A 25487-nucleotide genomic window follows, 5' to 3' on the forward strand; every position below is an offset into this window, starting at 1 on the left:
TATGTATGTATGTAGGAAGGTGAAGAACAGCCAGGCTCGGACTGGACACCAACGCGGTATGGGTGGACGCTGGACAGCACAGATGATGACGACACGCACGAGCGACACAAACAAGCTCACAAGACACACAGCCAGCTGGCTGCCACACACCCTGAGTTGGCGTACACATAACTCAGGTCCACATTCTTCCTGTCGCCCCCCCCCCTTATCCAAGGTGCCAAGCGATACTCCTAAATCAAAAAATAAAAAGAAATTCGCGGGGGAGCGCGCGCGTTCACGGCCTGCCCACGGCCCGGCCGCTCATCGTGATCATGCTCGCCACAATCCTCCGCGAGATTGACGCCGGCATCGCCATCTTCATCGCCGTCGCTACAGCCATCCTGCTCAAGGAGTGCGCCGAGGCGGTCGCGGGCAGCGCTGGCGCGGGGGACCGTGGCTCGCTCGGAATTGCCGCGCTGCTGCTGGTGTCGTCCGCAGGCCGGATATCGGCGCGCCGCGCCGCGCGCGCTGCGACGCCAAAGCCCGTGCTTGCGGTCGACCTCGACGAGGTGTGCTGCGGCTATCTGCCAGCGTTCTGCAAGTTCTCGAACGCTGTCCACGGCACCAGCGTCGAGGCCGCCGACTTCCACAGCTACATGTTCTGGGAGGTCGCCGGCTGCAGGCTCGCCTCGCGCGAGGCGGCGCTCGACCGCGTGTACGAGTTCCACGCCTCCGACTTCTTCGCGCGGATCGAGCCGCTGCCGGGCGCGGCGGAGGCGCTGCGGCTGCTGCGCGCAAAGTTCGAGCTGCACGTGGTGACGTCGCGGCAGAGCGACATCGAGCCGCAGACGCGCGCCTTTTTGGCGCGCCACTTTGAGGGCCTCTTCACGGCGGCGCACTTTGGCAACCACTTTGGGCGCGAGGGCGCCAAGACGAGCAAGCCAGAGATGTGCAAGCGGATCGGCGCCGTCGCGCTGGTGGACGACTCGCTCACCTACGCGCGCCAGTGCGCCGCGGCGGGCATCCCCACTCTGCTCTTCGGCGCCTACCCCTGGAATGCGACCGACGAGGCCCTCGACCTGTCCATCCGCCGCGTAGCGCGCTGGCAGGATGTGCTTGCGGAGCTGCTTGTGCGCTCCTCGCGCTCGGCCACTGCCACGCAGCGAGGCGGCTCCTCACCTCCCCCTGCTGCGAATAGGTGAAGGGGCTGTGATCCGCTCTCTCTTCTCTGGCGCAGTCTACTCGGTCTTGCGCCTCTGTGGCGTGAGCACAAGCCACAAACCCGCGCCGACGGAAAGACTCGTGTATAATTTTGTGTGTGAGCTCTTGTCTCTCATCGGTTTTGAGCCAACACCACTGTGCTCTCTATGACCTAACTTATAACAACCTGCTCCGGCTGCTGCTTCTCCGACTGCTGCTGCGGCTGCTTCTCCAACTCGTGCTGCTGCGGCTGCTGCGGCTGCGGCTGCCGATCGATCGAGGCCCAAAAAATGATGTGTGTGGTGCTAGAGATATTTGTTGGGTATCGTACTAGAAATCTCTCTCTCTCTCTGCGCACTGGCACTCTGGTGAGGGAGATCTACCTGGGAGCACTTTCTAACCAACAATCGGCTCTACTCACACACCTCGGATTAGATAACGTCCGTCCGGCAAGTCGACTTCGCCGCCAGATCCGCCCTGACCACCGTCGCCGTCGCAACAAACTCAGCGCCCCTCCTTCCTTGTTACCGCCGTCGCCGTCACTGCCCCAGCCGCTCAGCATTGCGCCTCGGCACCGGCATCACGGCCGTTGCGACATGGCTTCGGCTGTCGCATTCGGTGACCGGGTGCTGAGAGAAAGGAGCAGGCTCTTCTCTCCGACCAGTGCTATCGGCGACGAGCAGAACCGATCGCGTTGGAGGCTATCGCAGCCTCTGGCCAGCGCCGGTTACCTTCTGTCACTCGACGACTACACAATCGATAGCCCCGACAGGCGATGTGTGCCAACGCACGTTGAATGCGTCATCGACAAGGAAAACTCGTTTGCAAAGGCACTCGTGCACTTTCCTCACGCGGCCGAAGCACAGCTGGCGTGCTGGTCCCTCTTCCGGCAGCACCCGGCCCTCACGCCCCGCTTCAGCCTCGCGAGCGGTATCAAGTTTGGTGACTCGGCGTGGACCATCGGCTTGATGCGCCTCATCAACGCGAGCGTGGCACCGCGCGGGCGAAAGAGGTCGGCAGACTGCGCCGTGAGGGGCCGGCTGCGCAGGCTCCGGACCGGCTGGACCGGCAGCGAGCAGGCTTGGCTCGTTGGCCGCGCCGACGCGACGGAGCTCCAAAATCGGCTCTTTGTCGGGCAAGCCCCCACGGGCGGGCCTAAGGCGGAGCGGCCCACGGTGGCTGGGCTTCCTGTACGTGTCGGTCTCGTGAATCGAAAGGGCAGCCGGCGCATCGTCGATGCCGATAAGGCAATGGCTGCCCTAGCACGCGCGTTGGCCGCGCGCGAGATAGCTACGCTCAGTTACATGTCGGATCTGGGCGATCTGGGCTTCGAGGAGCAAGCGCAGTGGGTGCACGCGCAGGACATTCTGCTGTCACCGCACGGCGCGCAGAATGTCAACTTTCTGTGGGCGAGGCCGTGCACCGCCATCGTCGAGTTCTTCCCAAAGCACTACTTCATTCCGGGCGAGTACCTTCAGCTCGCCCGTGCTGTCGGCGCCGTGGCCTTTGCGGCTTACAAGGGCCCGGTCGACCCTTATGCGGACACGGCCTTGGCGCTCGGCGAGGGTCGGCGAGCGTATGGATATCGGAGGCGAGCGAGGTATGGGCAGCTCTCCCTAGGATGGAACGGTGGATGGAATGGGTCCTTCACCGACGCGATGCTCAAAGGTCTGCTCGAGGCACGCGCAGCGTGTCTGGCCACGCACGGCGCCAACGACAGCTCCTGGGCGCGGCATGATCTCGGTCAGCCTACCCAGCAGCGCCATCTGATGCCGCATCTTAGCACGTTCAGGACTCTACCCCAACAAGGGATGCCGAGAACACACCAGCTGCGGGACGAGATATTCGGATGAGCGCGGTGTCAGCTACAAAGCACACTGTCCCCAGAGATGTCACCACACACGCCGCGGGGGGCGGGGCGGGGCGCGCGCGTCACCAGACACCACCACCTACTTTAGACCGAAAGCCGTAGACCTGGGATGTCATAATCTCGCAAGTCTCATCTATACTAATACCTTCGTGCGTCTCATTTCTCGCGGAGGATGCAGTGACGTGACACACACACACACACACACACACACACACACACACACACACACACACACACACACACACACACACACACACACACACACACACACACACACACACACACACACACACCGCTCACCCACGCGCACTGGGCCTTGCACTTTGAATGCCGTGGGGCTCCTGTCGTCAGACGTGGAGACGCGAGGGTTGCCCCCCCTTGCCCCACCAGCACCACCTCGTGTGTGTGGAGAAGTTTACCTTACCTTACCTCTTAGTACTTAGAGTGTTTTGATGAAAAAAATCTAAGACTGTACCAGAACGTACTACACTTTGCCCCCGCCTTAGCGAGCTCTACCTCTCCTACCTTTGAAAAGTCAGGGGATAAGACGCCTGTCCACCTCATCACCGCGTCGGGTCGGCGATCACCATCGCCACCAAACCCAGCGTCCGCACCGCCGCGCTGGCCGTCAGTCGAAGCAGCCGTGCGATGCCGATGCGCCGCAGGAGCACCTGCGAGTGTGAGTGAGGCGTGCTCACGGTTGAGGCGTGGGGTGGCGCAGTCCGGCGGATTATTTTGGCGGATGTGGTGGTGCGCGGCGCCTCGCTCACAAACAAGCCGGCGGCGCCGGAGAAAACTGCGAAGCCCGCCGTCCTCGAGAGCGACTCGCTGACCGACCGGAGCTGCAGCTCGACGACGAGGTCGCCGCGCTCGCACACCTGAGACGCGTGGCGGGGCGTGTGACGAGCCGCTGGCCAGCCACTGTCGCGACCGCCGCCCACCCACCCGCCCCCACGTGCGCGGATGGGGTCTGTGAGCGCGCGTGCGTCAGTGTGCGCTCGCGAGGGTGCGTCAGGCCTCGGGCGTCGCGCCACTGCCTCGCAGCGGCATCCCGTACCCCGCCAGCCGCACCGCCTCGCCGCACCTACGCTCGCACGCTCGCCGCGGTGACACCGACGCAGCCCCGTTGCGCCCGCCGCGACTCGCCGCCCGTCGCGTGCCGTACTGCCTTCCCGCGCGGTCGCACCGTCACGCGCTGGCGGCAGATGGTGCGCACGCGCACGGCCGGCCTCAGCGCGTTGTGCCACGCGTGCAGCTTCACCACGCGCGACAGGCCCGCGTCGCCCGACCGCGAGAAGCGAGGCGACCGGTCGTCTCGCGCCGCGACCTCGAGGCGCACCTGTGGGCGGCGGGCGCGGCGACGCGTGAGGTGGCGACGGGTTCGCCGCCTGCGGCGCTGCGAGAGCGAGGCGAGGATCCGGTCTCTACGCCAGCGCGTCTCGTCTTCTCTCCGCGCGCCTCGACACCGCCGACGCCGCGAAGCAGGACGGTGTCGCCGGGCCGGCTGCCGGGCGGGAGCTTTCCCGTGCGCACGAAGAAGCCGCCCGGGCGCGGGATCGGGATGAGCACCGGCGCCCACCCTCCCAGCTGCTCAAGGCTGCACTGCACCCGCACGGTCTGCGTCGGCCCTCCTCCACTCGCAACGCCACCGCGGCCGCCGCCGCCCGCGCGGAAGCCGGCCCGCTCCGCGTCCAGCTCGAGGTTGTACCTCCGCCGCGTCTGCGGGTCCGACAGCACCGAGAAAGCCTCGTTGACCTTCTCGAACCGCTGCTGCGCCTGCGACTTTGCTGCGGCGCCAGTGTGCTTGTCTGGGTGCCACCGCAGCGCCTCGCGCCGGTACGATCGTTTGATCTCGTCGGGCTTGGCGCCTCGCGGCACCTTCAAGGTTGCGTAGTGGTCGGCGGCGTTTGAATGGAGTGCGGTCAATACGACGAGCAAAAGGCGCATCATCACCGTGCCGGCGGCACGGTGAGCGCTGCGGCCTCGCATACCGCGTGGAAAAAGAAAAAGCAGAACCCGCCCTCGCGAGCGTGGAATAGGACCGCCGCAAGCGGCGTGGCGTGGAGCGGTTGAGCGTCCCTCCGGGGGCCCCTCTGCGCCGGGGAGGCGTTGTTGGCGGCTAGGACGCAAGCGTCCGTCGCCGTTTTCAAACTCGGGGCCCACTCCGCTACGCTCCGACCCGAATTTGGGGGCCATGAAATTTAAGGTGTTGCTGCGCAAAAGGGGTGGCGCGCGGGCGCGCGCGTGCGGGCGTCGAGCGCGGAGCTGCAAACACAATGACGTCGGAAAGCTCTGCATCAAGTATACAGTAGGCTCTAAGCACGGAACCAGAGCGCGAAGTATCCTCTCCGCCCCGTGCAAACGAGTGGCGAGGCTTCGTCACCAACATGCGCTCGAGAGGCGGAGCAGCCTCGATGCGATCCAGTTCGGTAGCTATCTTGTCGCGCAGCGCATCGTCAAAAGGCAGCTCGTTGCAGGCGTCGCGCGCCTCCCCGAGGTCACGCAGGAAGCTCTCCATATGTGTTGCAATAGACCCCCGAGCCGGTTGTTGCTGCACCGGCTGATCGAATGCAACGGCGGCGTGGTGGACGGGAGCGGCGGGGGAGCAGGGGGCGACGGCGAGGTTGCGTCCGGAGCCCGGCGGGTCGATCTGCATCGGCTGCACGTCGGCCACGTCGGCTTCTGCCAGCTCTGGCTGCTGGGCGGCGGTCGGCGTGGAGAATGGCAGGACTGTTTGGGGCGCATTTGAGAGCGCTGGCCCCGACGCGCCGTCGGTTTGGTCGGGGTGGTTCCACACCCCTGGTGTTTCTTCATTCCGTCGGGGAGGCTCTGTGCAGGGCGCAGCGAGGGCCGTGGGGAAGGGGCCAGTGGGGCGATGGGCACAGAGGGGGCAATGATCCGATGTGTGGGCAGGTGTCTAGGTCTGGCTGTGTGGACAGCCAGCAGCGAGAGTAGGATGTGCTTAGTACCTGTGCACGAAGGACAGACGCGGGTCGGAAAGTCGAGACTGCTGACCGCTCCTCCATGGTCCCCCGCCGGTGGACGCCGAGTGCAGTCATCGGTATGCGAGAGGTGTGCTCAAGGGCTAGCGGGGCGGACGCGACGACCTGGCGTTGCCGTCGCGGAGGGCTCGGGTTCGAGTGAGCGCCGCCGGCGACGCGTCGTTGCGGCCGTGGCCGCGCGGGCCACCTGCATCGACGGGCTGCTTAGGGGGGGGGCGCCAATGAGACGCTTGCCCGTCGGCAATCCATCCCGTCTTGGCTTCAATTGTACGTACGTACTTTTAGCTTACTGGGAGAAAAGAGAGAGGGGTTGTGTTCTCTAGGCCCCTAGGGGCCCTACGCGCGGCGTGAGAGCTCGGAAGCGAGCTTAGCACGGCGATCGAGGATGGCACGGTTCACCCCCTTCACCGAAGCGATGGAGATGCGTTCCGCGTGGTGTGACACAAATGAGAGGCGGGAGTGGGGAGGGTACGCGGTGCGGTCAACGCCCGAGCGTTGAGCCTTGCGCGCAAGGCGGTTGATCTTTGCAACTGCAGGCGGCGAGAAGCCGCCGCCGAATGTCTCGTGGAGAAGCAGGTTGAACTTGTTTCGTTTGCCGAAGATCCCGTCATGGTAGTGGCCACGCTGCGACTTGACGTAGCCTTGGCCGGTGGTGTGGTCGAACGCACGTTGACCACGGAACCCGCGTTGCTTGCAGCCCATGTTTGCAAGGCGGGCGCGCTCTTCGGTGTTGCCGAAGGCGAACTTGTCTCCAACGGAGCCGGGGTTGCCTCCGGTGTCGGCGCGGCCGACCCCAACGGGCAAGCCACCCCGGAGGGGGGTCCAAAGTTTGACCTCACTGATCTCGTCTTTGCCCCCGGGAGCCGCGCCCGGCTCAGCCAGGTCGGTTTTGTAGCCCTCGTTGAACTGTTTGGTGAGCTCAGGTTTTTCGGCATCTCCCATAACGGGCCGGGAGATGGAGACGGCGGCGACACAATCGTACCAGGCGCGAAGTACGCCGTCGTGTGGGCGCCGCCGGGCGGCGTTGTTGAGGAACCAGTCGCCATGGTAGTCCTTTGCACCACCGACTGTGTCCCCAAGCTCGAGTGCCCGCGTGACAGTCGAGCGGCACTGCGAGAGGTGAAGACCGTTTCGGCGCTGAAGTTCGCCGATGAATATGTCGTCTGGAATGGTTGTGGCGTTGCTGCCGTCAAGTTTGGTGTCGAGCCACCGCCCCGCGTAAGGCTGCGAAGTTGAGACGTAGCGGATGGACTCGCGGTAACGTATCTTGGTGTCGCCGGGCTGCCAGTTGGCTGCTGTGTAGTCGTCAAGGGCGCGCCACTCCTTCTGCAGATCGAACCAGTTCCAGATAGTCTCGATGGCAGCAAGCGCCCGCGCGTACGGGCTTCCTGATTTGCAAGTGCCATCGATGACTGACTCCGGTGTTGGAAGAGACTCAGAAGTGGGGAGGCTGACGCCCTTGGGGTAGAACTCAGAGATTTTGCCGCCGCGCAAGGTGTAGTAGATGTTGTCGTCGCGCGCGGCTCGGATGGAGGCCACCTCGTCTCGCCTCGAGAGCGCGGCTCTGTACGAGTTGACGGCGGCGTCCCGTGCGCCGTACCCGCCGCAGCGCTCGGCTTCGGCGAGGTCTGGGCTGCAGGCCACAAGCTTTGACCAGCATTTGAGGAGGGAGTTGTGGTAGGCTTCGGCCGGGCCGCGTACGCCCGTGCGGCCCTCCCCCGTGTCGTTAAGTACACCGACCGAGGTGACGCCCGTGTCGACGCCGGAGCCTCCAGCGATGGTAGGGAGCATAGCCTGCCTCCAACCCAGGTCTTTGTATTTCGCAGGAGTATCCTTGGCCTCCGTGAGTAGTTCCCACGATTTGCGAATCCGGTTGCTACCGTCGATGGCCGGGCCCTCGCTGATCTCTGGTGGCGTGACGGAGCAAATGTACTTCGTCTTTGGGCAGGCCTGACGGGTGATGAGGTTGTACTTGAGGTGTCCAACGTTCTGAATGCCCTCGGTGCATTCGAGCGTGTCGATGAAGTCGAGCGGACGGAGGTTTTTGGCGAGGCGTTTGCCAATCGCCTCCGAGGCAGCCTCTGTGTCGCCGAGGTAGGTTCCGACGATTTTGAAGCAGTCCGGGCGTCCGGTGAGGTTCCCGTCCTCGTCTCGGTGGTGCGGCGAGCCGACCATGAAGGGGGGTACGCAGTCGAGGTCGCCGCTCGGAGAGTAGATGATGCACTTCTCCTCGTTGTCGAGGTTGCCAGCGACATCTTTTTGCACCTCGAGTGTCCCGCCCTCTCCGCAGTAAGACTTGACGGCCTCTGCCACGGTGTCGTTTTGAACCATGTCGTCGATGAACGAAACGAAGCGGGTAGTCGGGTTCTTCTTTTGCACAATGTTGTCGATCTCGTGTTTGACTCCGGTGGTGCACATCCCTGAGAAGGCGCGCCCTTGGGCGCCGCCGCAGCACGACCGGATGTAGCCGTCGGCGTCCTCGCCGGGCGGCTCCAGGCTGAGCGGGTCCCACGGTGCGTCGGCGTCGCTCGGTCCGGCTGCCCGAGGGTCCTGGAGCGGTCCGTCCGCGCTGCACAGACGGAGGAAGCTGCGTCGACCAAACACCAACCGCATCGCCGGGATGAGTGCCGGATTGCGCTTACGCGCCCAGTCAAAACAGACAGTCCTGCCGTATCCGCTCGGGTCTGGGTTGCCGTCTGCGTCCAGGGGCTGTCCCGTGAGGTTGAAGAAGTTACGCTTGTCCGACTTGATTGACGCATTCCCAGGTCGCAGGGTGTGCCACGAAGTGACTGTGTGGCACACGAGATGGGTTCCATTCTTCGAATACCCATAGTTGACTGGGAAGTTGACTGGTTGCCGTGCAGCTGCGTCGGCTCGGTAGGCGGCGTCGAGGGCGTCTCTGGCAGCTGTGATGTCGCTGTCGGCGCCGCCTCCGGCCCGGACGCGGTCGACGGTGGTTTTGAGGGTATGCTCGGCGGCGGTGAGGGCGGCGGCGGCGTTGGCGATGGCCACATCTCGGGCGTGACGATCCTCGGGCAGCGGCGAGGTGAGGTACTGCTCCATCCAGGGGCACTCTTGCATGTGTATGCAGCGCTCAGCCGACCGCGGCATGATGCTGCACATGCCGAGGGGGCGGAGGGAGCCGTCTTCCTTGACGAGGCACAAGGCTTTGAGGTCGGCGTCGAGCTGCTGCAGCCGAGGGTGCTCGACGCCCCACGAGAATGCGGTGAAGTAGTTAAGGAGGCACTTGGAGCCACGTTCGCTGTCGGTGATGATGCGCACAAAGTCGTAGTCGACGTGGTTGGGGCCTCCAGCTCTGGTGACGTTGCAGCTGCGAACGAACCTGGCAAAGATCTCTGGCTTGATCTTGTACTTGCCCGCCTCATATCCGGGTTCGTCGCGCATCGCGTGTTCGGGTGGTGCCTTGGCCTGCGGAGTTTTGTTGATGAATTCGTCGACGACCTTTCGGCTCCGGCCGTCTGCAGGTTTGAGCGAGTTGAAGCAGTTCCATGCCTTCTTCCACTCGCGTCGGTTCGCCCAGTAGCTCAATTGTACGAACGTCTTGGCACCAGCTGATGGCTTGGGTCCCAGATCACGCAGTTTGTGCACGGTATTCGGATTTTGCTATTTGCTCGTGTGGGGGTATATCGCAGATTTGTCAATGGTACCGCGTCTGCGACGCGGGCGCCTTGCGGGCAGAGCCCTTAGCCACCCTTTTATCTTGCGCGGTCAAAATGCGCAGCGGCGAGTAGAGTCCACGCCTGCTATTCACAGCACAAGCCCTCGCCGGGGGCTCGAGCATCAGCGAAAGCAACGGATCCCCTAGGAAGAAAAAGACGGAGGTGGTCTCTACTCGCCAGAGACAGACCGCCGAGGAGTTGCGCTCCGTGGATCGCGTCACACCAATCCTCGCTACCCAACGCGGCCAAAGGATATCCACCCCGAGAACCTCGAGAGACCGCCGACGCTTCCCTCGTCTCCGCATGTCCGCGGGCCTTTCGGGTCCTCCGCCCGCGGGCTACACCTCTTACGTCCTCGCGCTGGAGTGGCAGCCACAATGGTCGCTTCGCGCCTGCCCCGGATCTGCGAGCGCCGACCCTCGCCTGATCGAGGCCATGGCGGGATCTCTCGGCGCTTGGGCGCGGCAGAATCTCTCGCTGCACGGCCTGTGGCCCGAGTATACCAACGCGTCCGGGCATGCTGGCTGGCGGTGGCCGCAGTGGTGCAACGCGAGCCGTCTCGACTACCGGGTGTGCGAGCGCGAGGAGGGCCTCGATGGCTGTCAGCCGACGGAGCAGGCGCTCGCCGACTACAACGTCTCTGGCCGCTGGCAGTCGTGGGCGATCGAGTACGCGTTTGGCTCGCTCGCCGCACACGAGTGGTCCAAGCACGGGAGCTGCTCCCCGTCGGCAGAGCAGCAGCCGGCGCAGCTCGAGTACTGGAGCTGGCAGGAGGAGGCGGTGCGGGTGGCGGCGGCGGGCCACGGCAGCCGGCTCGTCTCTGCGAGTGCGGGCGGGGCCGTGCGGAGAGCCGACCTGCTGGCCGCCTTTGAGCGCGACACGGGCGGCCGCGCAGTCGCCCTGCGGTGCGAGGATGCCTGCCGGCTCAGCCAGGTCTGGCTCGGCTTCCGTGCGGAGCCGGCGACACTGCGGCCGCTGCTCGACCCGGACCACGCAGTCGCCGTGTCGGGCGGCTCGTGCGGACAGTGCGTCGCCGTCGCGATCGCCGCGTGGTCGGGCTGCCCACGCCGCGCCACCTTCGACCGCGCCCTCGCGATCGCCGCCGGCGCGCTGCTCGGCCTCGGGCTGCTCGTGTGCGCGCTCCCTCCGCTGCGGCAGCGAGCCGCGCACCTGGCGAGGACTCTCCGCCCCGCCGCGCCGCTCGGGCGGAGCCTCGCCATGTCTCCCGCGCCGCTCGCCGGGGAGAAGCGTGTCGTCCAGCTGCAGGACCTGGACGTCAGGTCGCCGCGCACGCGGAGGTACGTCGAGGGGCTGCTGGCGGCCGACCCGCATGAGCTGCCGCCTCCTCCGACGCTGAGAGCCGCCGGCGGCGCCGCGGCCGGCTAGGCAGCCACTAGGCACACGGGACGCCGTGACGATCATGCAGGGTTAGCCTGGATTAAGATTTTAAGTTGTGAAAGACAGAAAGGAAAAGAGGCTGCCACAGGGAAGGAGAAAGGCAGATGCCGAATTAGTTTTTATTTGGTGCCAGTGGTGCGCGCCGGTCCCGTGCCTATGAAGACACAAAGAAACGGACTTCGGTGGGGCGTTCGTGCACGCGGAGCACGCCGCAGCTCCGTAGCCGCAGGCGCAGCCCCAACTCTTGCCGCTCTTCCGTGTCGGGTTGTGACGAGGGGTGAGGGGACACGGATTGAAGATCCCTCACACCAAGATCGTGCATGGCGGGGACACATGTCCCTAAATCCCATCTCGTCTCCCGCGCCTTTTCTTTCTTGAAGTCGACGCTCGCACGTCATCGAGAGTGCTGCTGTAGAGGACGCCTGATGATGCTGAATCGACGGGGCGTCACATGCAGCGCCGCGGCGTGCTGCGCGCTTCTGCTCTTGTTCGCAGCCGTTTTCCGGCCGCCTCCTCCTCGCGAGCGGACCTGGCAGCCGCGGGACGGAGCCATCGTCTCCATTCGGTCTGTGGAGACAGGCACCCATCTCACAGTGAGCATGGACGACGGCAATCTGTACGCGCCGCCGCGAGGTGCACCGCATAATGCCAGCGCCCAATTTCGCGTGATGGTGCTCGAAAGTTCGCTCGTGGAGGTCCTGCGGGACGCTGCCCGCAGCACGAACTTGGCTGCCTGGGCCCGACACAAGGCGAAGACTGTCTCTGGGTGCGTGTGCTCGGGCTTCGCCAACGACTACGGGTTCGGTGCGTGGTGCGCCTCATGGGAGGACGCGTACCAACAGCCTTGGTGCTATGTGTCGGACGGATGCAAGGTAGCGGACGAGTCGAGCCGCGGCTCGTTTGGGAGGAAGTACGACGTCTGCCCGGCGGGCGAGGCCGACTCGGCGGCGGGCGAGTTCGGGGCGGACGGCGAGGGAACGGATCCCCTGACGGGGGATCCGTTCGAGGATAGGGCGATGGAGGAGGCGGCCTCAGAGAGCGAGTGGCAGGGTGGTGGAGAGGGCGGCGGCGCGGGTGATGGTGGCGGAGAGGGAGAGGGCGAAGGCGAAGGCGAGGGCGAGGCTGAGGGCGAGGGCGAGGGCGCAGGGGGGGCGTTCGACGAGCCGCTGCAAGGGTGTGACTGCTCAGCCGTGTGCGCCCAGGGCGCGCCGTCCCCGCCTCCGCTGCGACCGTCCCCGCCGCCACGCGCCACGACTCCGCCGCCGACGTCCCTGTCCCCGCCGCCGGCGACGTCCCAGCCGCCACCGCCTCGGCCTCCGCCAGTCCGCCAGCCTCAAGCGCCTCTCGGCCTTTTCCCTCTGTCTGGCTGCAACTGCTCCGGCTTCAGGCGCCGACCGCACGCACCGCCTCCCCTTTCTGCCCTGGCCCTGCTCACGCGTCACGCCGCCCGCCGCAGCAACTCGCACGGCTTTGGCGGCTCGTGCGGGGCGTGGGAGTTGGAGAAGCAGACCCCCTGGTGCTACGTCCACCCGGCCTGCCCGACGGTGCAGCGCGCTACCTCTCCTTCGGGCGGATCCTTCGGAAGGCCTTTCGACGAGTGCGGGCCTGCAAGCACCGCCACCCCGCCCGCCACCCCTCCGGGCGCAGCTGCGGCCTTGCAGCGGCTCGTGGGGCCTTCCCTCGACCTGCAAGCGTGGCGGGCCGCCGGGAAGGACACAGCGGGCCATGCCCCCACGTCCGCCCAGCCTGCAGCGACGGGCGTGGCGAGCGAGCGACGGCTCCTCTCGGCGCAGCTCTCGCCTGTCCCAGCCCCCGCCGCCGCTGCGGCCGGTGGGAGGGGCGGCGACGGGGCGGGCGGAGCAGGAGCCGGAGCCGGAGCGAGGAGCGGCACGGCCAACGGTCTAGCTCCGCCCCGCAGCTCCGCCCCGCATCGCAGCTCGCTCCGCGTAGCCCTAAGCCCAGCCCCGCCCCGACAGACGGCAACCGGCTCTCGAGCTTCGCGGTCGAGGCGCAGGTGTACGCCTCGCGCACGGCTTGGGTGGCGCTGCGCTGCGTCGAGACGGGAACCTTTCTTGCAGTGGAGCCGCCGCCCCACGAGCGGCCGCTAGTCGCGCACGGCCGTGCGGACGGCTTGTCGCTCTCCACCGTCTTTGGCGTCGTGCCCGGGGGCTTGCTCTGGGCGCGCGGCACCGACTCGCTGCTCAACGTCTGCGCCGACGGTCAGGTGTGCTCCGGCTACCGCGAGCGCGACGCAGACCCACACTTGCGCCGCCTTGTCCGGCCCACGCCAGGCTCCAGCTTTGTGATGGAGTCGGTGGGCTCTGATGCGAGTGGCCCGCGCCGCAAGTAGAAGGAGGTGTGGAGCAGTCGGTCTACTTGCGTGTGTGTCAAGGTCAGCGCGGTGTGTTTCCTTGTGCGCAACCGTCTGGTCCCCACAGAGTCACTCAACGATGTGTGCGGGCAACACACTCTGTATATCCATTAAACGCAGCGCACGTCACGGTCAGCGGCGCGGGTTTTGATCAAAACCATGGTCAAAACACCCCACACATGTCGTATCGCTGTAGAGAAGTTTCTCCGAGACCTCGGGAGCGGGCAGTTATTCACACCTCGGCAGTGTGGTTTGGGCAGGGGTGGGCAGTGTGGATTTCACACCCGGGGCAGGTAGGGGATCGGGCAGGCAGGGGCAGGGGCAGTTGTGCGGCAGTGTGCGGCAGGCAGGCCCACAAGCAGAGTGGGCAGGTTCGGAAGGGCAGTTGCGAGTTGGGGTCCTAATTGCAGGGATGGGATCCTAAAAAACTCACGTCGTGAAAAAAATGCGCGCATAATTGCTGTAGACCTGAGATTATAACCCCATTCTCACTGAGGCTGCAACTCGCTGCGGCTGGACGCATGCTTCACAATCAGCGTGTGACCGAATCCGAGCTCACACGATGGGCTCTTCTGGCACTGCCCCGGGGTGGCCGGTGGCCGAAAAGCCGGCTTCCCCGAGCAAGTGGGGCACACAAACTCAAAGTCTGGGGTGTTTTCTTCCTCTCGATTCCTCGGCCATCTCTCGAGGTCTCGAGAACCACAAATGGGGACTACGGTCTGAACATGACGCATATGCTCTGAGGTCACAGTATGGGTTCGGCTCCTGTTCAATATATGCCCCATTCCGCGCGACCGCTCGGCACTTGCAGCGACAGCATTCAGTGTGCGGCGGCGATCGATAAAAGGCGCCTGGCCACCCTGCCGGCTGGGCCATCAAAGTGTCACGGTGCTGTGCCCGCGCTTGGCGTCCAGGGGAGATGTGTCGTGGAACTGCCACCGGAACCATGGAATTTCACCTGCGAATACAAGTACCCAGCGGGCGGACGCCCGCGGGGGTCGCCCCTCCTCAAAACAGGTGAGCCGTGCCTCCCCTTGACCGAACACTCGAGGGTCAAGGAGGGTAGCTTCAATGGGGAGCACGAAGAGTGGACCAGCAGCAAGAAGAGCAGGGGTGCATCGCCGCTCAGCAAAGGTCCCCGCGTCGCGGTGATGATCGTCGGTCTAGCTGCGGGCGTCACGAACCCTCTTGTGTATGCCTCCATGCGACATCGACTCATCGAGTCTATCTCCGAACACGTGGATGTCTTTATGAACCTCGAAATCCGCGCAGACATCAAGGACTACTGGAGTCCGAAGCACGCGCAGGAGACATTGATTAGGGCTGGCGAGGCTGGCAGCATTGGCAAAGGTGACGCGAACCTCACCGCTCTGGCAGTGGCCCTGTTGGAGCTGCGACCTAGATTTGTCACGCTGAACGAACCAGCGATAGAAGGCTTTGCTGGCCCTCGTAACGACTGGTTCAGCAAGCCTGGAAGCAGGAACCCAGACTCGCGATGTGCTGGGCATGCTTGGCGTGCTCTGAAGCAAGGCCATCACCCAAAGGTCCCATACGATCGTCTGCTTCGCGCCCGCGACCGTCACCGTCGCTGCATGCTTCTGGTGGAGCTGGCTGAATCGCGGGACGCGCAGACATATGCATGGGTCGTCATGACTCGCCCAGACTTGGTGTTTAACGTGCCGGTCACTCATCACATGCTGCGGGCAAATACGGTGTACTGGAAGGGGCATGTCGACTTTTCTTTGTTCGTCCCGCGGAGCGCTGCCACCACCTTCTTCGTCGATGCCACGCTCAGTTACTGGCGATGTGAGCAAATTAGCGAGACAAGTGGCGAAGGATGGATTACTAAAGGATTCCTCGACGCGCGCGATGCTCATCAAGTACAATGGTTCAGGCCGTGGCGGTCCAACGTGTCGGCCGCAAAGAGTGAGGCGCGTCTGTCAAGGGCCAAGGAGAACGGAGACTTCGCTGGCCGTGTTTGGATGGAGATCTCGCGGGTCCATAGCAAGTCCGCGAGCACCCGGTAGCAGATTTCATATGCCACCGCGAGACGACGGCGGCGCGCCGCCGCCGCCGCCAGAGCCCGCCCGCGCCGCCGCCAGAGCCCGCCCGCACCGGTTCCAGAGAGGCCGCCCCTGCGCCGCGGCCCGCGAGAGAGGCCGCGCCGCCACACGCCTGCGCCACTGGAGCGGGCGCTCAGGGCCTAGTCAAATGATGCCCCGCCCATACGCCCCGGCTGTATGTGTGTATGTTCGGCTTTCTTCACAAAGCGAGAGAGAGAGATCACGAGAGAGATCTCACGCCGCGCGTAGGGCCCTTAGGGGCCTAGAGAACACAACCCGCTCTCCTTTTCTCCCAGTACGTATGTATGTGTGTATGTAGGAAGGTGAAGATAGAACAGCCACGAGCCAGGCTCGGACTGGACACCAACGCGGTATGGGTGGACGCTGGACAGATGATGACGACACGCACGAGCGACACACAGACACAAACAGGCTCACAAGACACACAGCCAGCTGGCTGAGTACGTACTCGAATCTAGAAAAAAATCTCGCGTTGACGCTACCCGACGCCCCCCCCCGGGCCCATTCGCGCTCAGCAGTTAGTTGCGCGCGGCCCCACATCTTGATCTTCCGCACGACGAGCTGACCCCACCGCGCGCTATACACCAGACCGGGACACTGGAGGCCGTCAACACTGTCATTGAACCCCGCCGGCGCTGACGTTGAACATCAAGGCCGTGCCGACACCCGCATCGGCAGCACCGTGGAGACCCAACTCGCTCGCCAGCCAAGCGACTAAGGCCGCCGCCATGCTGACGAACAGAAAGAGGAGCGCCCAGGCGTCCGTCCTGGAGCGCTTGAGCGTGGTGAGAGTGGTCATGGGAGAGAGATGGTACACGGCGGCGAGCATCCACCGCCACACGGTGCCGAGCAGGGCGCGGCCTCTATCCCGCACCAAGCTGGCCGCGGCGTGGGTTTGATGTCGCGTCGTGTACGCGCCGATCTTGGCGATGGCGCGAGGCTGCAGGACGCGCGACACTTCGCGCCGGTTGCTCACCGCGTAGGCGACCGCTGCCGAGCCGAGGGCGCTGGAGAGGAGGCCGATCTCCTCGCCGCGGAAGAGGGTGATGTAGTCTGCGCCAAAGAGCATCGTCTTGATGAGAAGCGCGAACTCCTTCGGCAGCTGGACGCCGTGTTCGTGCAGGAGCAGCTGCCCACGCAACAGCAGCGGATAGAGCGCCGGGTCGATGGTGCCGTCCGCCTCCGGTCGCAGCGGGTTGATAGGTGCGAGCTCGGCGAAGAGAGGGGCGAGGTCGGCGGAGAGGGCCGCCGTGTCGAGAGGTGGGGCTGCGGCTGCGGTCGGCATTGAGCGGAGAGCGAAGGCGAACCCCTCTGCGAAATACGCCGTGTCTCCAAGGACAAACGAGAGCGCCTGCAGCAGCAGCGCGCCGCGCAGCCACGGCGGAAGGCTGCCGCACACGCCAAAGTCGACGAAGGCGATCGAGCTGCTGCGCTCGCAGACAATCATGTTGCCTGCGTGCAGGTCGGCGTGGAAGAGGCCCCCCGCACCGGCCACGCCCGAGTCGTCGAGCACAGAGAGCGCCTGCACGGCGAGAGCTCGCGCGAGAGCCGTCTTCCAAGCGGCCCCCGCACCCTGCGGCATGAGCGGCGCATCGCTTGCCTCCGCAGCCTCGTCGGCCGCCTCCGACGTCGCATCCCCCGTCGCAGGCGTGCTGCGGCTCCTCTCACTGCGGCTCCTCTCACTGCGGCTCCTCTCGCGCATCTCCGAGAGCACCTCTCCGTCAATCCGCTCCGCAGTGAGCACAGCGGTCGAGCAGGCGGCCTCGACCGGCTCCGGCACGGTGACCGCCCCGTCGAGTCCCGCACGGCGGACGGCCGCGGAGGAGCGCAGCCACGAGCGGTACCTGGTCAGGGATGATGGGCGTGTGAGGAGGCACTGTTCGACGGAGCCCCGCTTGGGCGGCTTGGGTGATGCCGGAGCATATTCGCGCGCTCGATCGTCAGGTCGCACTCGGCCAGGATGGGCACTCGTACCTCGTCCACCATCGCGGCAGCCGAGCTCGAGAGCAGCTCGGCGATGAGGGGCGCCATCAGCACGTCGGCCACCCGGGCGAGCAGCCAGAGCACGCCCAAGTCGACCGTGAGGCGCTCTCGCACGCCTGGTCGCACAACCTTGACCACCACGCGCCGCCCGTCGCGAAGCGTGCCGCCGTGCACCTGCGCGATGCTCGCCGACGCCAGCGGCGCGCGCTCAAGGCTCTGGAACACCTCCTCGACGCTCTCGATCTGCAGCTGGTCGCAGATCAGGGACTCGACTTCGTCATAGGGTACCACCGGCGCCGAGCACTGAGCGAGGGATGATTTGCACGTGCGAACCAGCACGGCAGGCGCGACCATCGGCGAGTGCGCAATCACTTGGGACAGCTTGACGAAGCTGGCACCGAGTGAATCGAGCAGCACCCCCGTCATTGCCGAGGCGAGGGTGCGAGGCGCCCACATCGCGCCGCGCCAATCTAGGCCTCGCATGCCCGTGTAGACGTCACGGGCCCGCGCGACAGCGACAGGCGGGACGTCGTGCCGTAGAAGCATCCACGCGCACCGCACGATGTCACGGCTCTCCTCGCTCGCGATCCGGCGGGCGGTGTCGACGCTGAAGAGGACGGAGAGGACTCGCCACGGTGTGATGCTGACGTTGGCGCGCGTTGTGGTTGTTAGTTCAGCGTCGGCGCGTGAGTTCATTGGGGAGAGAGGCAGCACGTCCAGCATTCCTTCCGAGACTTTTCCAGTGTACGACTTGTAGGTTATAGCTTACTGGGAGAAAAGAGAGAGGGGGTTGTGTTCTCTAGGCCCTAAGGGCCCTACGCGCGGCGTGAGAGCTCGGAAGCGAGCTTTGCACGGCGATCGAGGATGGCACGGTTCACCCCCTTAACCGAAGCGATGGAGATGCGTTCCGCGTGGTGTGACACAAATGAGAGGCGGGAGTGGGGAGGGTACGCGGTGCGGTCAACGCCCGAGCGTTGAGCCTTGCGCGCAAGGCGGTTGATCTTTGCAACTGCTGGCGGCGAGAAGCCGCCGCCGAATGTCTCGTGGACGTAGCTCTTACGTACATTCCAAACAACTCTAACACTCACACGTAATTTGGGGCCTGGAGCCCTGTTCACGCGCGCGCGTACATTCCCGGAGGAGGACTGCTGACGGGGTTTGCGATGAGGAGCGATCCGAACGTGCTTTTCTGCGCCGGAGAAAAGGCGCGTCAGAATTTTACAACAAAACTCCTCGCACAACACTGGCGCGCACTGAAAATGCTTATTTTTTCTTTCTTTTGTCGGACATGTTCAGGACACTCTCGCAGTAGAGAACAGCGACAGGGCCAGCGGAGGACGACGCGTCGTAATGAAGCGCATTACTCTATTAAACAACCAGAACCAGAAGCAGCGAACGGTAGTCGTGACCGCGGCCGCAGCCGACCTGGAGGCGCTCGCTTCGGCGGCCAAGAGCAAGCTGCGCCTCAAGCGCGTGACGGCCTTCTACACGGAGGACGGCACGATCCTCCAGCCGGGCGCACCGCTACACGACGATCAGAGAGTGTTGGCCTCGGTCGGCGAGCGCTTTGTGGGTGCTGCGCCGTTTGTGCCGATCGGACAACTCGCCGCTGTCGGAGATCTTCATGGCGAGCGCTTTGAGCTACCGGGCGAGAAGGGCGCCATCTGCTGGCTGCCTCTCGGCGGCGGCCGCCTCTGCTTGTGGCACCGTCCCTCCAGGCGAAGTTTCAGCAAGCTTCAGCAGTCAGGCTGCTCAACCATCTGCACGCTCCTCGGCGCTAACGAGGGCGCCGATGGCATCGGCGCCGGCGCGCGGGCGGCAGGGCTGAATTGGCTGTGGACCGAGCTCAAGGTAGGTAGGGAAGACTACCTGTCGACAGATGAGGCCGCCGAGCGGGTCACGCGCGCGGTGGCCGACGTGCAGGCGGCGCTCTCGAGGGGGGAGAGTGTGCTCCTGCACTGCTCCGCAGGTCTGCACCGCACCGGCACCGTCGCCTTCGGCGTCCTGCGCGCATGCGGCTGGGCTCCCGTCGAGGCGAAGCGCGGCCTGCAGCTGATGCGCCCGGAGACGGCAGAGCAGGTGGGAGAGACCCGCTTGGCCCTGGTGGAGCGGACCATTCTCGCTCGAGTACCCCCGCCGCACGTTCAGGACGAGGTGGTGGGGGGACAGCCAGCACACGAGGTGTCGGAGGCGTGAGGTATCCGTTTTCCCTTTTATTTTCGCGATGTCCGCCGGGGCAGTGAGGTATCAGGGGCTCTGTACTACATGTAGCACTTCTCAGGGCTAGCCTTAGAGGAATTTCTTTCCTCGCGACATGTCCGCCGCGGCCCGCGGCGCCGCCCGCCCGCGACCAGGCTCCTCGCCTCCTCGTTGCCACCAGGATTCGCGACGTACGGTTTTGGGCGGTTAGGAGAGGTACCAGCGTCAGGGGATTTGGGGTAGGGGGGTAGGGGGTGCCCCCCCCAAGCCATTCCGCGTTCCCGCCTCCACGGTAAGAGAGACAAACGTGAATAGAGATCCACGAACCCCCACCATCGCCGCCGCACCGAGGTGAGCCCCAGCTCGCGTACCGAGCATTGTGCGGCTTCCCGACTCCCTGCCAGCAAAAAAAGAAAAGAAAACATCGACTTCCGCCAGGGGGCCCGCGGGACGCGGGATTTCTCCACAGCTCTCCGCTCCCCAGCGCTATCTTGCATGCCAGGCACGCTCAATGCCAAGGAGAGGCGGTCCGCGGCTCGCAGGGAGCGCTCCAGCAACAGCGAGCATTCCAATGAGCTGTCGGCGAGAGAGGGTGAGCAGGCCGGCGAACGAGCCGCCGCCTCGGATGCACCAGCCACGCGGCCTGATGAACCAGCAACAATTCAGCCTACTCCCGGCGGCCGGCCATGCTACGCCGACCTGTCGTCCGACGTGTGGCTAGTGCTTCTCGAGCACCACCTCGACACCCGCAGCCTGTGTGCGATCGCGCGCACGTGCAGTTTTCTCGCAGAGCTGACGTCGAGTCGGCGCTTGTGGGCAGGCCAGTTCCTGCGCATGTTTGGCGACCGCAATGGCAGCCTTCTGACCAACCGCTACGAGAGCGCGGGAGCCGACGCGCTCGCCGGTGAGCGGGAGATCGACAGCAGGCGGCGATGCTGTGTGAGCGAGGCAGCGCTGGGAAGCTGGCGGCGGCTGGGCGCGCAGCAGGCTGCACAGCTCCCGCTGCCGGATATGACCTCCGTCGCCCTGGATGGCGAGCGGGGGCTGAGCACGCACGGCGGCCGGCTCGTGCGACTCTGGGCCGTGCGCAGCGGGCGCCGTCTCAGCTGCCACACCCTCCGGCACGCGCCACTCTGCTGCCACGCCGCCGGCGACCTCGGCGCCGTCGGCGACGGGAGCGGGGCAGTGCACGTGTATGACCTCGCCGCCGACTTCGAGCCGACGTCGCGCGCCGCGCTGCCGATCCGCCCAAGCAGCGTCCTCCTCCTCGCGGCGGGCACGGAGGCGTCGCTGGTGGCGAGCGGCGGCGAGGGTCAGATCGCGCTGAGCCGCGCAGACGGAGGCGTCTTGCTCGGGCTGCGCGCGCTGCAGCCGGCCGTGCTGGTCGGCGCGTCCCGCGAGCTGCTCGACGTCTCGCTCGCGGCCGCCGGCGAGCGCGGCCAGCTCTACAGCGTGACCGCCGACGGCGGCGTCCACCTCCTAGACACGGCGCAGGGCCTCGCCGCCGTGTGGCGGAGCGGCGGCGGCGGCGGCGACGCGGCCGACGTCGACACGCTCGCGCACTCGTTTGCGGTCGAGGCGACGGTGGCGGGCGGGCAGCCGTGCCGCCCCGTCGCCAGCGCGAGCTACTCGGCGTGGTGGCGGCTGCTCGCGGCGAGCGCTGCGGGCGGCGGCGTCGCGTTGTGGGACGCGAGGGCGCCGCCGTCGAGTGGGCCGGCTGGTCTCGTGCGGGCGGAGGGTAGGGGCGGCTGCGTGCACCTCGACGACGGCGGCAGCTGTGGAGGGCAGCTGCTCCTCGCTCCGTCGGGCGGGCCGGCGATCCTCGTCTACGACGTGCGGCGCGTGGGCGGCTCCGCCCCGCCGCCGGTCGTGGGTTCGATCAGCCTGCCCGCGCCGCACCGGCTCGGGGCCCTCGCCGCCGACAGCCGCACCCTTGTCTGTGCCGGCGGGGCGGGGAGCTCGTGCGCGTTCCGGTGGGAGCCTCGCCGCCCGGGCGCGGAGGAGGCAGCCAACGACGACGACTCGCTTGCGGGGCTCTCCGTCGGAAAGCAGCGCAAGACGAAGCGAGAGCGGCAGGGCTCGAGAGGCGACGCCGCGACCAAGGTTCGTGGCGGACAAAAGGAGCGCGGGACCGGAAGGAGGGGGAATGCGGGGTCGTTTTGATGTGCCTGCGTGGCCGTGGGGGCGAGGAGGGGGGACAAGACAAGATTGGGTGTATAACACGAAGTTTCTTGTTACGATCAAATACATGACATGCTGTACCAACCCCACGCCGCACGCGCGCCCGCGAACGCGGCACGCCCGTCGGCCGCCCGCGCGCGACCGCCCGGCGGCGGCGCGGCGCTGCCAGGCCGGTCTCTGAATCTAAACAGCGACCGCTTCCCAAGAGGCGCGACGCAGACACATGGGCGCCGCCACGATAGCTTTAATCGAAGCTGCCACTCTCCACACGAAGCGCCTCCCCTCACCGCCGCTGGTTGGCCTCGACTCTCTTGACGCCCGACGCGAATGAGTCTGCCGACGCCTCCGGGATGTCGAGCAGGTCCATGATGGTCTTGAGGATCTCGGCGCTCTCGACCACCTCCTTGCGTGACTTTGCGAGGTATCGCTCCACCTCGCTCTTGCCGCCTCCCGGGTTGGCCTCGCCCCAGGAGGAGGTGTACGCCATCACGTTGGCAGCGTCGCACTTGCGCGTCCACCGGTCCACCGCGTCGGTGTACGCGTCGAGGTCCTTGTCCGAGGCGACGAGCTGCTGCGCGCGGATCATGAGCTGGTCCGCCTTGAAGAGCGGGTCCTCCATCGACTTGAACCCCATGTACGACTGCACAATCACCGGGTCGCGGATGCAGCCGCACTGCTCCGGCGCGCCGACGCAGCCCTTGATGCAGACTGTCGTGAGCTTCTCCCAGTTCTGCAGCAGATACTGGAGGCGCGAGTAGCCCTGGGCCAGCCGCCCCAGCTCCTGCTGCGTGGGCACGCCCGCTGCGGCGGTGGCCGGCGCCGAAAGCTGAGAGAGCGAGAGCGCAGCGGCGGCCGCGGGCACGGCAGAGAGGAGGTGGCGGCGGCCGAAAGCGGCGGCCCCGAGCGAAAGCGGCGGCGCGACACGGCGCTCCAGCAGCGGAGGGCGCTGCAGCGAAAGCGAGAGCGTGAGGAGAGAGAGCGTTTGCATCCGAATTGCCCAGGCAAAAACGAAGGCGCCGCGCAAAAGAATTTTAATAGGCGGACACGATTCACGCGACAGGCAAGGCACGGGCGACGGCTTCCTCAGAAGCCGTCGTCCTCACCGTAGCCGTCGTCGGACCCCCAATCAGGGGGACAGTCGAATCCGCGAGCACCGCGGTGCTCGCCGAAAAGACCATCCCCATCCCACTCGTCCCCTTCATCCCAACCCCCCCCACCCGCGCGCCTACCCCGCCGATGGCCGGTGGGGCGGGAAACCCCGCCCCGCCCACCATTGCGCAGCAGGGGTTCGAGGTCCTCGCTGAGCAGCAGAAGCCGCCCAGCCCGGACCTCGTCCCTCCACCCCTCCCTCTCCCAGCACCGGTCACCAGCCTAACCCTCCACCACCACCACCTCCCCACGCCTCAAGCCCGAGCCCCCTTCGGCCCAAGCCACCACCCCCCGCCTCCTCTCCCGCACCCCCTGCCGTCGACACGAGCCGAAATGGTAGTGGTAGTTGTACTCCGCCGCGAGCACGTCAGCCATAGCGCCACGCGCCTCAGCCGAGAGCCGCCCGAAAGCCGCCACGACCGACCGCGATGGCGCCGAGGATGGGCCGCTCCAATTCCTATCCCACTCCGCGCACGCCTCGAGAACCGACGCCTCCTCCTTCGCCAGCACCTTCGCCAAAGCCCCACGCGCCGCAGGCAGCTCGGCCGCCGCCGCCGCCTCTTGAGCCTCACGCTGCATCTCGTTGAAAGCCAGCCGCGCAACCTCCTCCTCCCTCGTCTCCTCTCGCCCCAGGACACGAACCGCTCCCTCAAGGAGGATCCGCGTCCACCGCTCCTCCTGCTGCTCCTCCTCCTCCTCCTCCTCCTCCTCCTCCTCGGCCGCCGCTCGACTCGCCGACGGCTCTGACTCTCGCCGTCGCTCGGCTCAGCGACGGCCTCGCCGATGGCCTCGCCGTCGGCTGCTTCGCCGATGGCTCTGATGTCGGCCGTCTCGCCGTCGCTCGACTCGCCGACGGCTCTGTCGCCGTCGCTCGGCTCAGCGACGGCCTCGCCGATGGCCTCGCCGTCGGCTGCGTCGCCGACTCAGCTGTCGGCTCTCTCGCCGTCGCTCGACTTGCCGACGGCGTTCTCGCCGTCGCTCGACTCGACGGCCTCGCCGATGGCCTCGCCGTCGGCTGCGTCGCCGACTCAGCTGTCGGCCGTCTCGCCGTCGCTCGACTCGCCGATGGCTCTCCAGCCGTCGCTCGACTCGCCGATGGCTCTCTCGCACGACTCGACGGCCTCGCCGAAGGCAGTGCCATCGCTCTCGCCGTCGCTCCTTTCGGCGGCCATTGCGCTGACGGCTCCGTTGCTGCCGCCGATCGGCTCCACTACGGCGCCGATGACGCCATCGGCCTCTCTGCCGCCGCTCCACTCAACGGTGGCGCCGATAGCACCATCGGCCTCGGCCTCTCTGCCGCCGCTCCACTCGAAGGTGGCGCCGGCGAGAGCACCATCGGCCTCTCTGCCGAAGCTTGTGTCGATGACCTCGCCTGTAGCCTCTACAGCGTCGTCGGCTCTCTCGTCGTCACCTACATCGGTGGCATCAGCGCTGCCAGCTTCTGCACCGTCGCCTGCATCGACAGCATCGCCGACGGCCCCTGCAACGCTGTCCGCTACTTCATTCGTGGCTTAGTAGAGCAGCCACAGGCTCTCTACTCTGAGGGACACTTTCCTCTCGTCGATCGGGAGTTACTCGACTCCGTCGAGGGGGGGGATGTCCGAACCACCGCGTGTCCCGGTCCAGCGTGTCCCTCTCTCCATTCACACTCTGAGGGAGGGTGTAGAGGATGTAGAGTGTAGAGCGCTGTAGAGCTGTAGAGATGTAGAGCGCTCTGGAGCGCTGTAGAGCAATGTAGAGCTGTAGAGCTCTACATCCACCGCGTGACGAACTGCCTCCGTTGTAGAGCGATGTAGAGGCGCTCTACAACGTGAAATCTCTACAACAAACTCTACATCATAAGCGGCGAACGAGGCACGGTCGCTCTCCGACATGAGGCGCGTTGCACTTGCCAGTGCTGCCCTGGCCTTCTGTCTGCCCGCCCAATGGGTGGCAGGTGCCTCTGCTGCTGTGGCATGCCTCGCGGCTGCGACTGGCCGGCGCCTCGGCGCGTCAGCTCGGCTCGGCGTAGCGATCGTGGCCAGCGCAACTCGCTTGGACTCAACGCTCAGCCAGGAGCTCCCGCACGCGCTGGCGCGAGTCATGGCGCATGCAACGCGTCTAAATGCTCGCCTCGCCTCGCGCAAATGCGACCGTCCTCGCAGCCGACAGTCCACCGCCTGCTAAAGAAGCACAGCGACGAATGCGGCACCGGCGACGCATGGCAGGCTGGTCATGACGCAGTTATAGGGTGTTGTGTGCCGTCAGAGTGACTCTCTGTGTGTCAGGGATAGTCAGGGCCGTCCATCAGAGCTCCAGTAAGCTCGGAGACACCCCATTAGTGCGACTCGACCTCTTTGAGTCACTGCCTTCCCGGCGGTTTGGCTGTAGAGCCTCTACAACCAACTCTAC

At 65.8% G+C, this 25487-nt stretch overlaps 10 protein-coding genes across 10 annotated transcripts; 6 read left to right on the forward strand and 4 right to left on the reverse strand.

Moving 5' to 3' along the window:
- Positions 1–311: 311 nt before the first annotated feature.
- On the forward strand, positions 312–1192 carry EMIHUDRAFT_248135 (hypothetical protein; the record flags this gene model as incomplete). Its single annotated transcript, XM_005763370.1, has 3 exons — positions 312–464; positions 549–1109; positions 1178–1192. The coding sequence occupies 3 exons, from the start codon at positions 312–314 to the stop codon at positions 1190–1192; spliced, it is 729 nt and encodes a 242-aa protein (XP_005763427.1).
- A 583-nt stretch (positions 1193–1775) lies between these two features.
- Positions 1776–3032, forward strand: EMIHUDRAFT_248136 (hypothetical protein; the record flags this gene model as incomplete). Its single annotated transcript, XM_005763371.1, has 2 exons — positions 1776–2847; positions 2989–3032. 2 exons carry the CDS (start codon positions 1776–1778, stop codon positions 3030–3032), a joined length of 1116 nt encoding a protein of 371 aa, XP_005763428.1.
- Positions 3033–4750: 1718 nt separating this feature from the next.
- EMIHUDRAFT_59883 (hypothetical protein) lies at positions 4751–4948 on the reverse strand (the record flags this gene model as incomplete). Its single annotated transcript, XM_005763372.1, has 1 exon — positions 4751–4948. A coding segment is annotated over one exon (198 nt), but the record flags the coding sequence as incomplete, so codon positions are not given.
- A 5086-nt stretch (positions 4949–10034) lies between these two features.
- Positions 10035–11117, forward strand: EMIHUDRAFT_120447 (hypothetical protein; the record flags this gene model as incomplete). The annotated part of the gene is made up of 1 exon (XM_005763373.1): positions 10035–11117. The coding sequence occupies one exon, from the start codon at positions 10035–10037 to the stop codon at positions 11115–11117; it is 1083 nt and encodes a 360-aa protein (XP_005763430.1).
- A 440-nt stretch (positions 11118–11557) lies between these two features.
- EMIHUDRAFT_120448 (hypothetical protein) lies at positions 11558–13479 on the forward strand (the record flags this gene model as incomplete). Its single annotated transcript, XM_005763374.1, has 3 exons — positions 11558–12303; positions 12586–12673; positions 13066–13479. 3 exons carry the CDS (start codon positions 11558–11560, stop codon positions 13477–13479), a joined length of 1248 nt encoding a protein of 415 aa, XP_005763431.1.
- Positions 13480–13610: 131 nt separating this feature from the next.
- On the reverse strand, positions 13611–14320 carry EMIHUDRAFT_248141 (hypothetical protein; the record flags this gene model as incomplete). The annotated part of the gene is made up of 3 exons (XM_005763375.1): positions 13611–13704; positions 13993–14078; positions 14306–14320. 3 exons carry the CDS (start codon positions 14318–14320, stop codon positions 13611–13613), a joined length of 195 nt encoding a protein of 64 aa, XP_005763432.1.
- A 1880-nt stretch (positions 14321–16200) lies between these two features.
- On the reverse strand, positions 16201–18263 carry EMIHUDRAFT_459804 (hypothetical protein; the record flags this gene model as incomplete). Its single annotated transcript, XM_005763376.1, has 2 exons — positions 16201–17428; positions 17536–18263. 2 exons carry the CDS (start codon positions 18261–18263, stop codon positions 16201–16203), a joined length of 1956 nt encoding a protein of 651 aa, XP_005763433.1.
- A 654-nt stretch (positions 18264–18917) lies between these two features.
- Positions 18918–19763, forward strand: EMIHUDRAFT_248144 (hypothetical protein; the record flags this gene model as incomplete). The annotated part of the gene is made up of 3 exons (XM_005763377.1): positions 18918–19267; positions 19427–19646; positions 19716–19763. The coding sequence occupies 3 exons, from the start codon at positions 18918–18920 to the stop codon at positions 19761–19763; spliced, it is 618 nt and encodes a 205-aa protein (XP_005763434.1).
- Positions 19764–20261: 498 nt separating this feature from the next.
- EMIHUDRAFT_248145 (hypothetical protein) lies at positions 20262–21929 on the forward strand (the record flags this gene model as incomplete). The annotated part of the gene is made up of 1 exon (XM_005763378.1): positions 20262–21929. One exon carries the CDS (start codon positions 20262–20264, stop codon positions 21927–21929), a length of 1668 nt encoding a protein of 555 aa, XP_005763435.1.
- A 48-nt stretch (positions 21930–21977) lies between these two features.
- EMIHUDRAFT_459805 (hypothetical protein) lies at positions 21978–23125 on the reverse strand (the record flags this gene model as incomplete). Its single annotated transcript, XM_005763379.1, has 2 exons — positions 21978–22728; positions 23051–23125. The coding sequence occupies 2 exons, from the start codon at positions 23123–23125 to the stop codon at positions 22231–22233; spliced, it is 573 nt and encodes a 190-aa protein (XP_005763436.1). The 3' UTR covers positions 21978–22230.
- Between the last annotated feature and the right edge of the window lie 2362 nt (positions 23126–25487).

This window comes from Emiliania huxleyi (assembly GCF_000372725.1).
Source record: "Emiliania huxleyi CCMP1516 unplaced genomic scaffold EMIHUscaffold_635, whole genome shotgun sequence".
NCBI lineage: Eukaryota > Haptophyta > Isochrysidales > Noelaerhabdaceae > Emiliania > Emiliania huxleyi.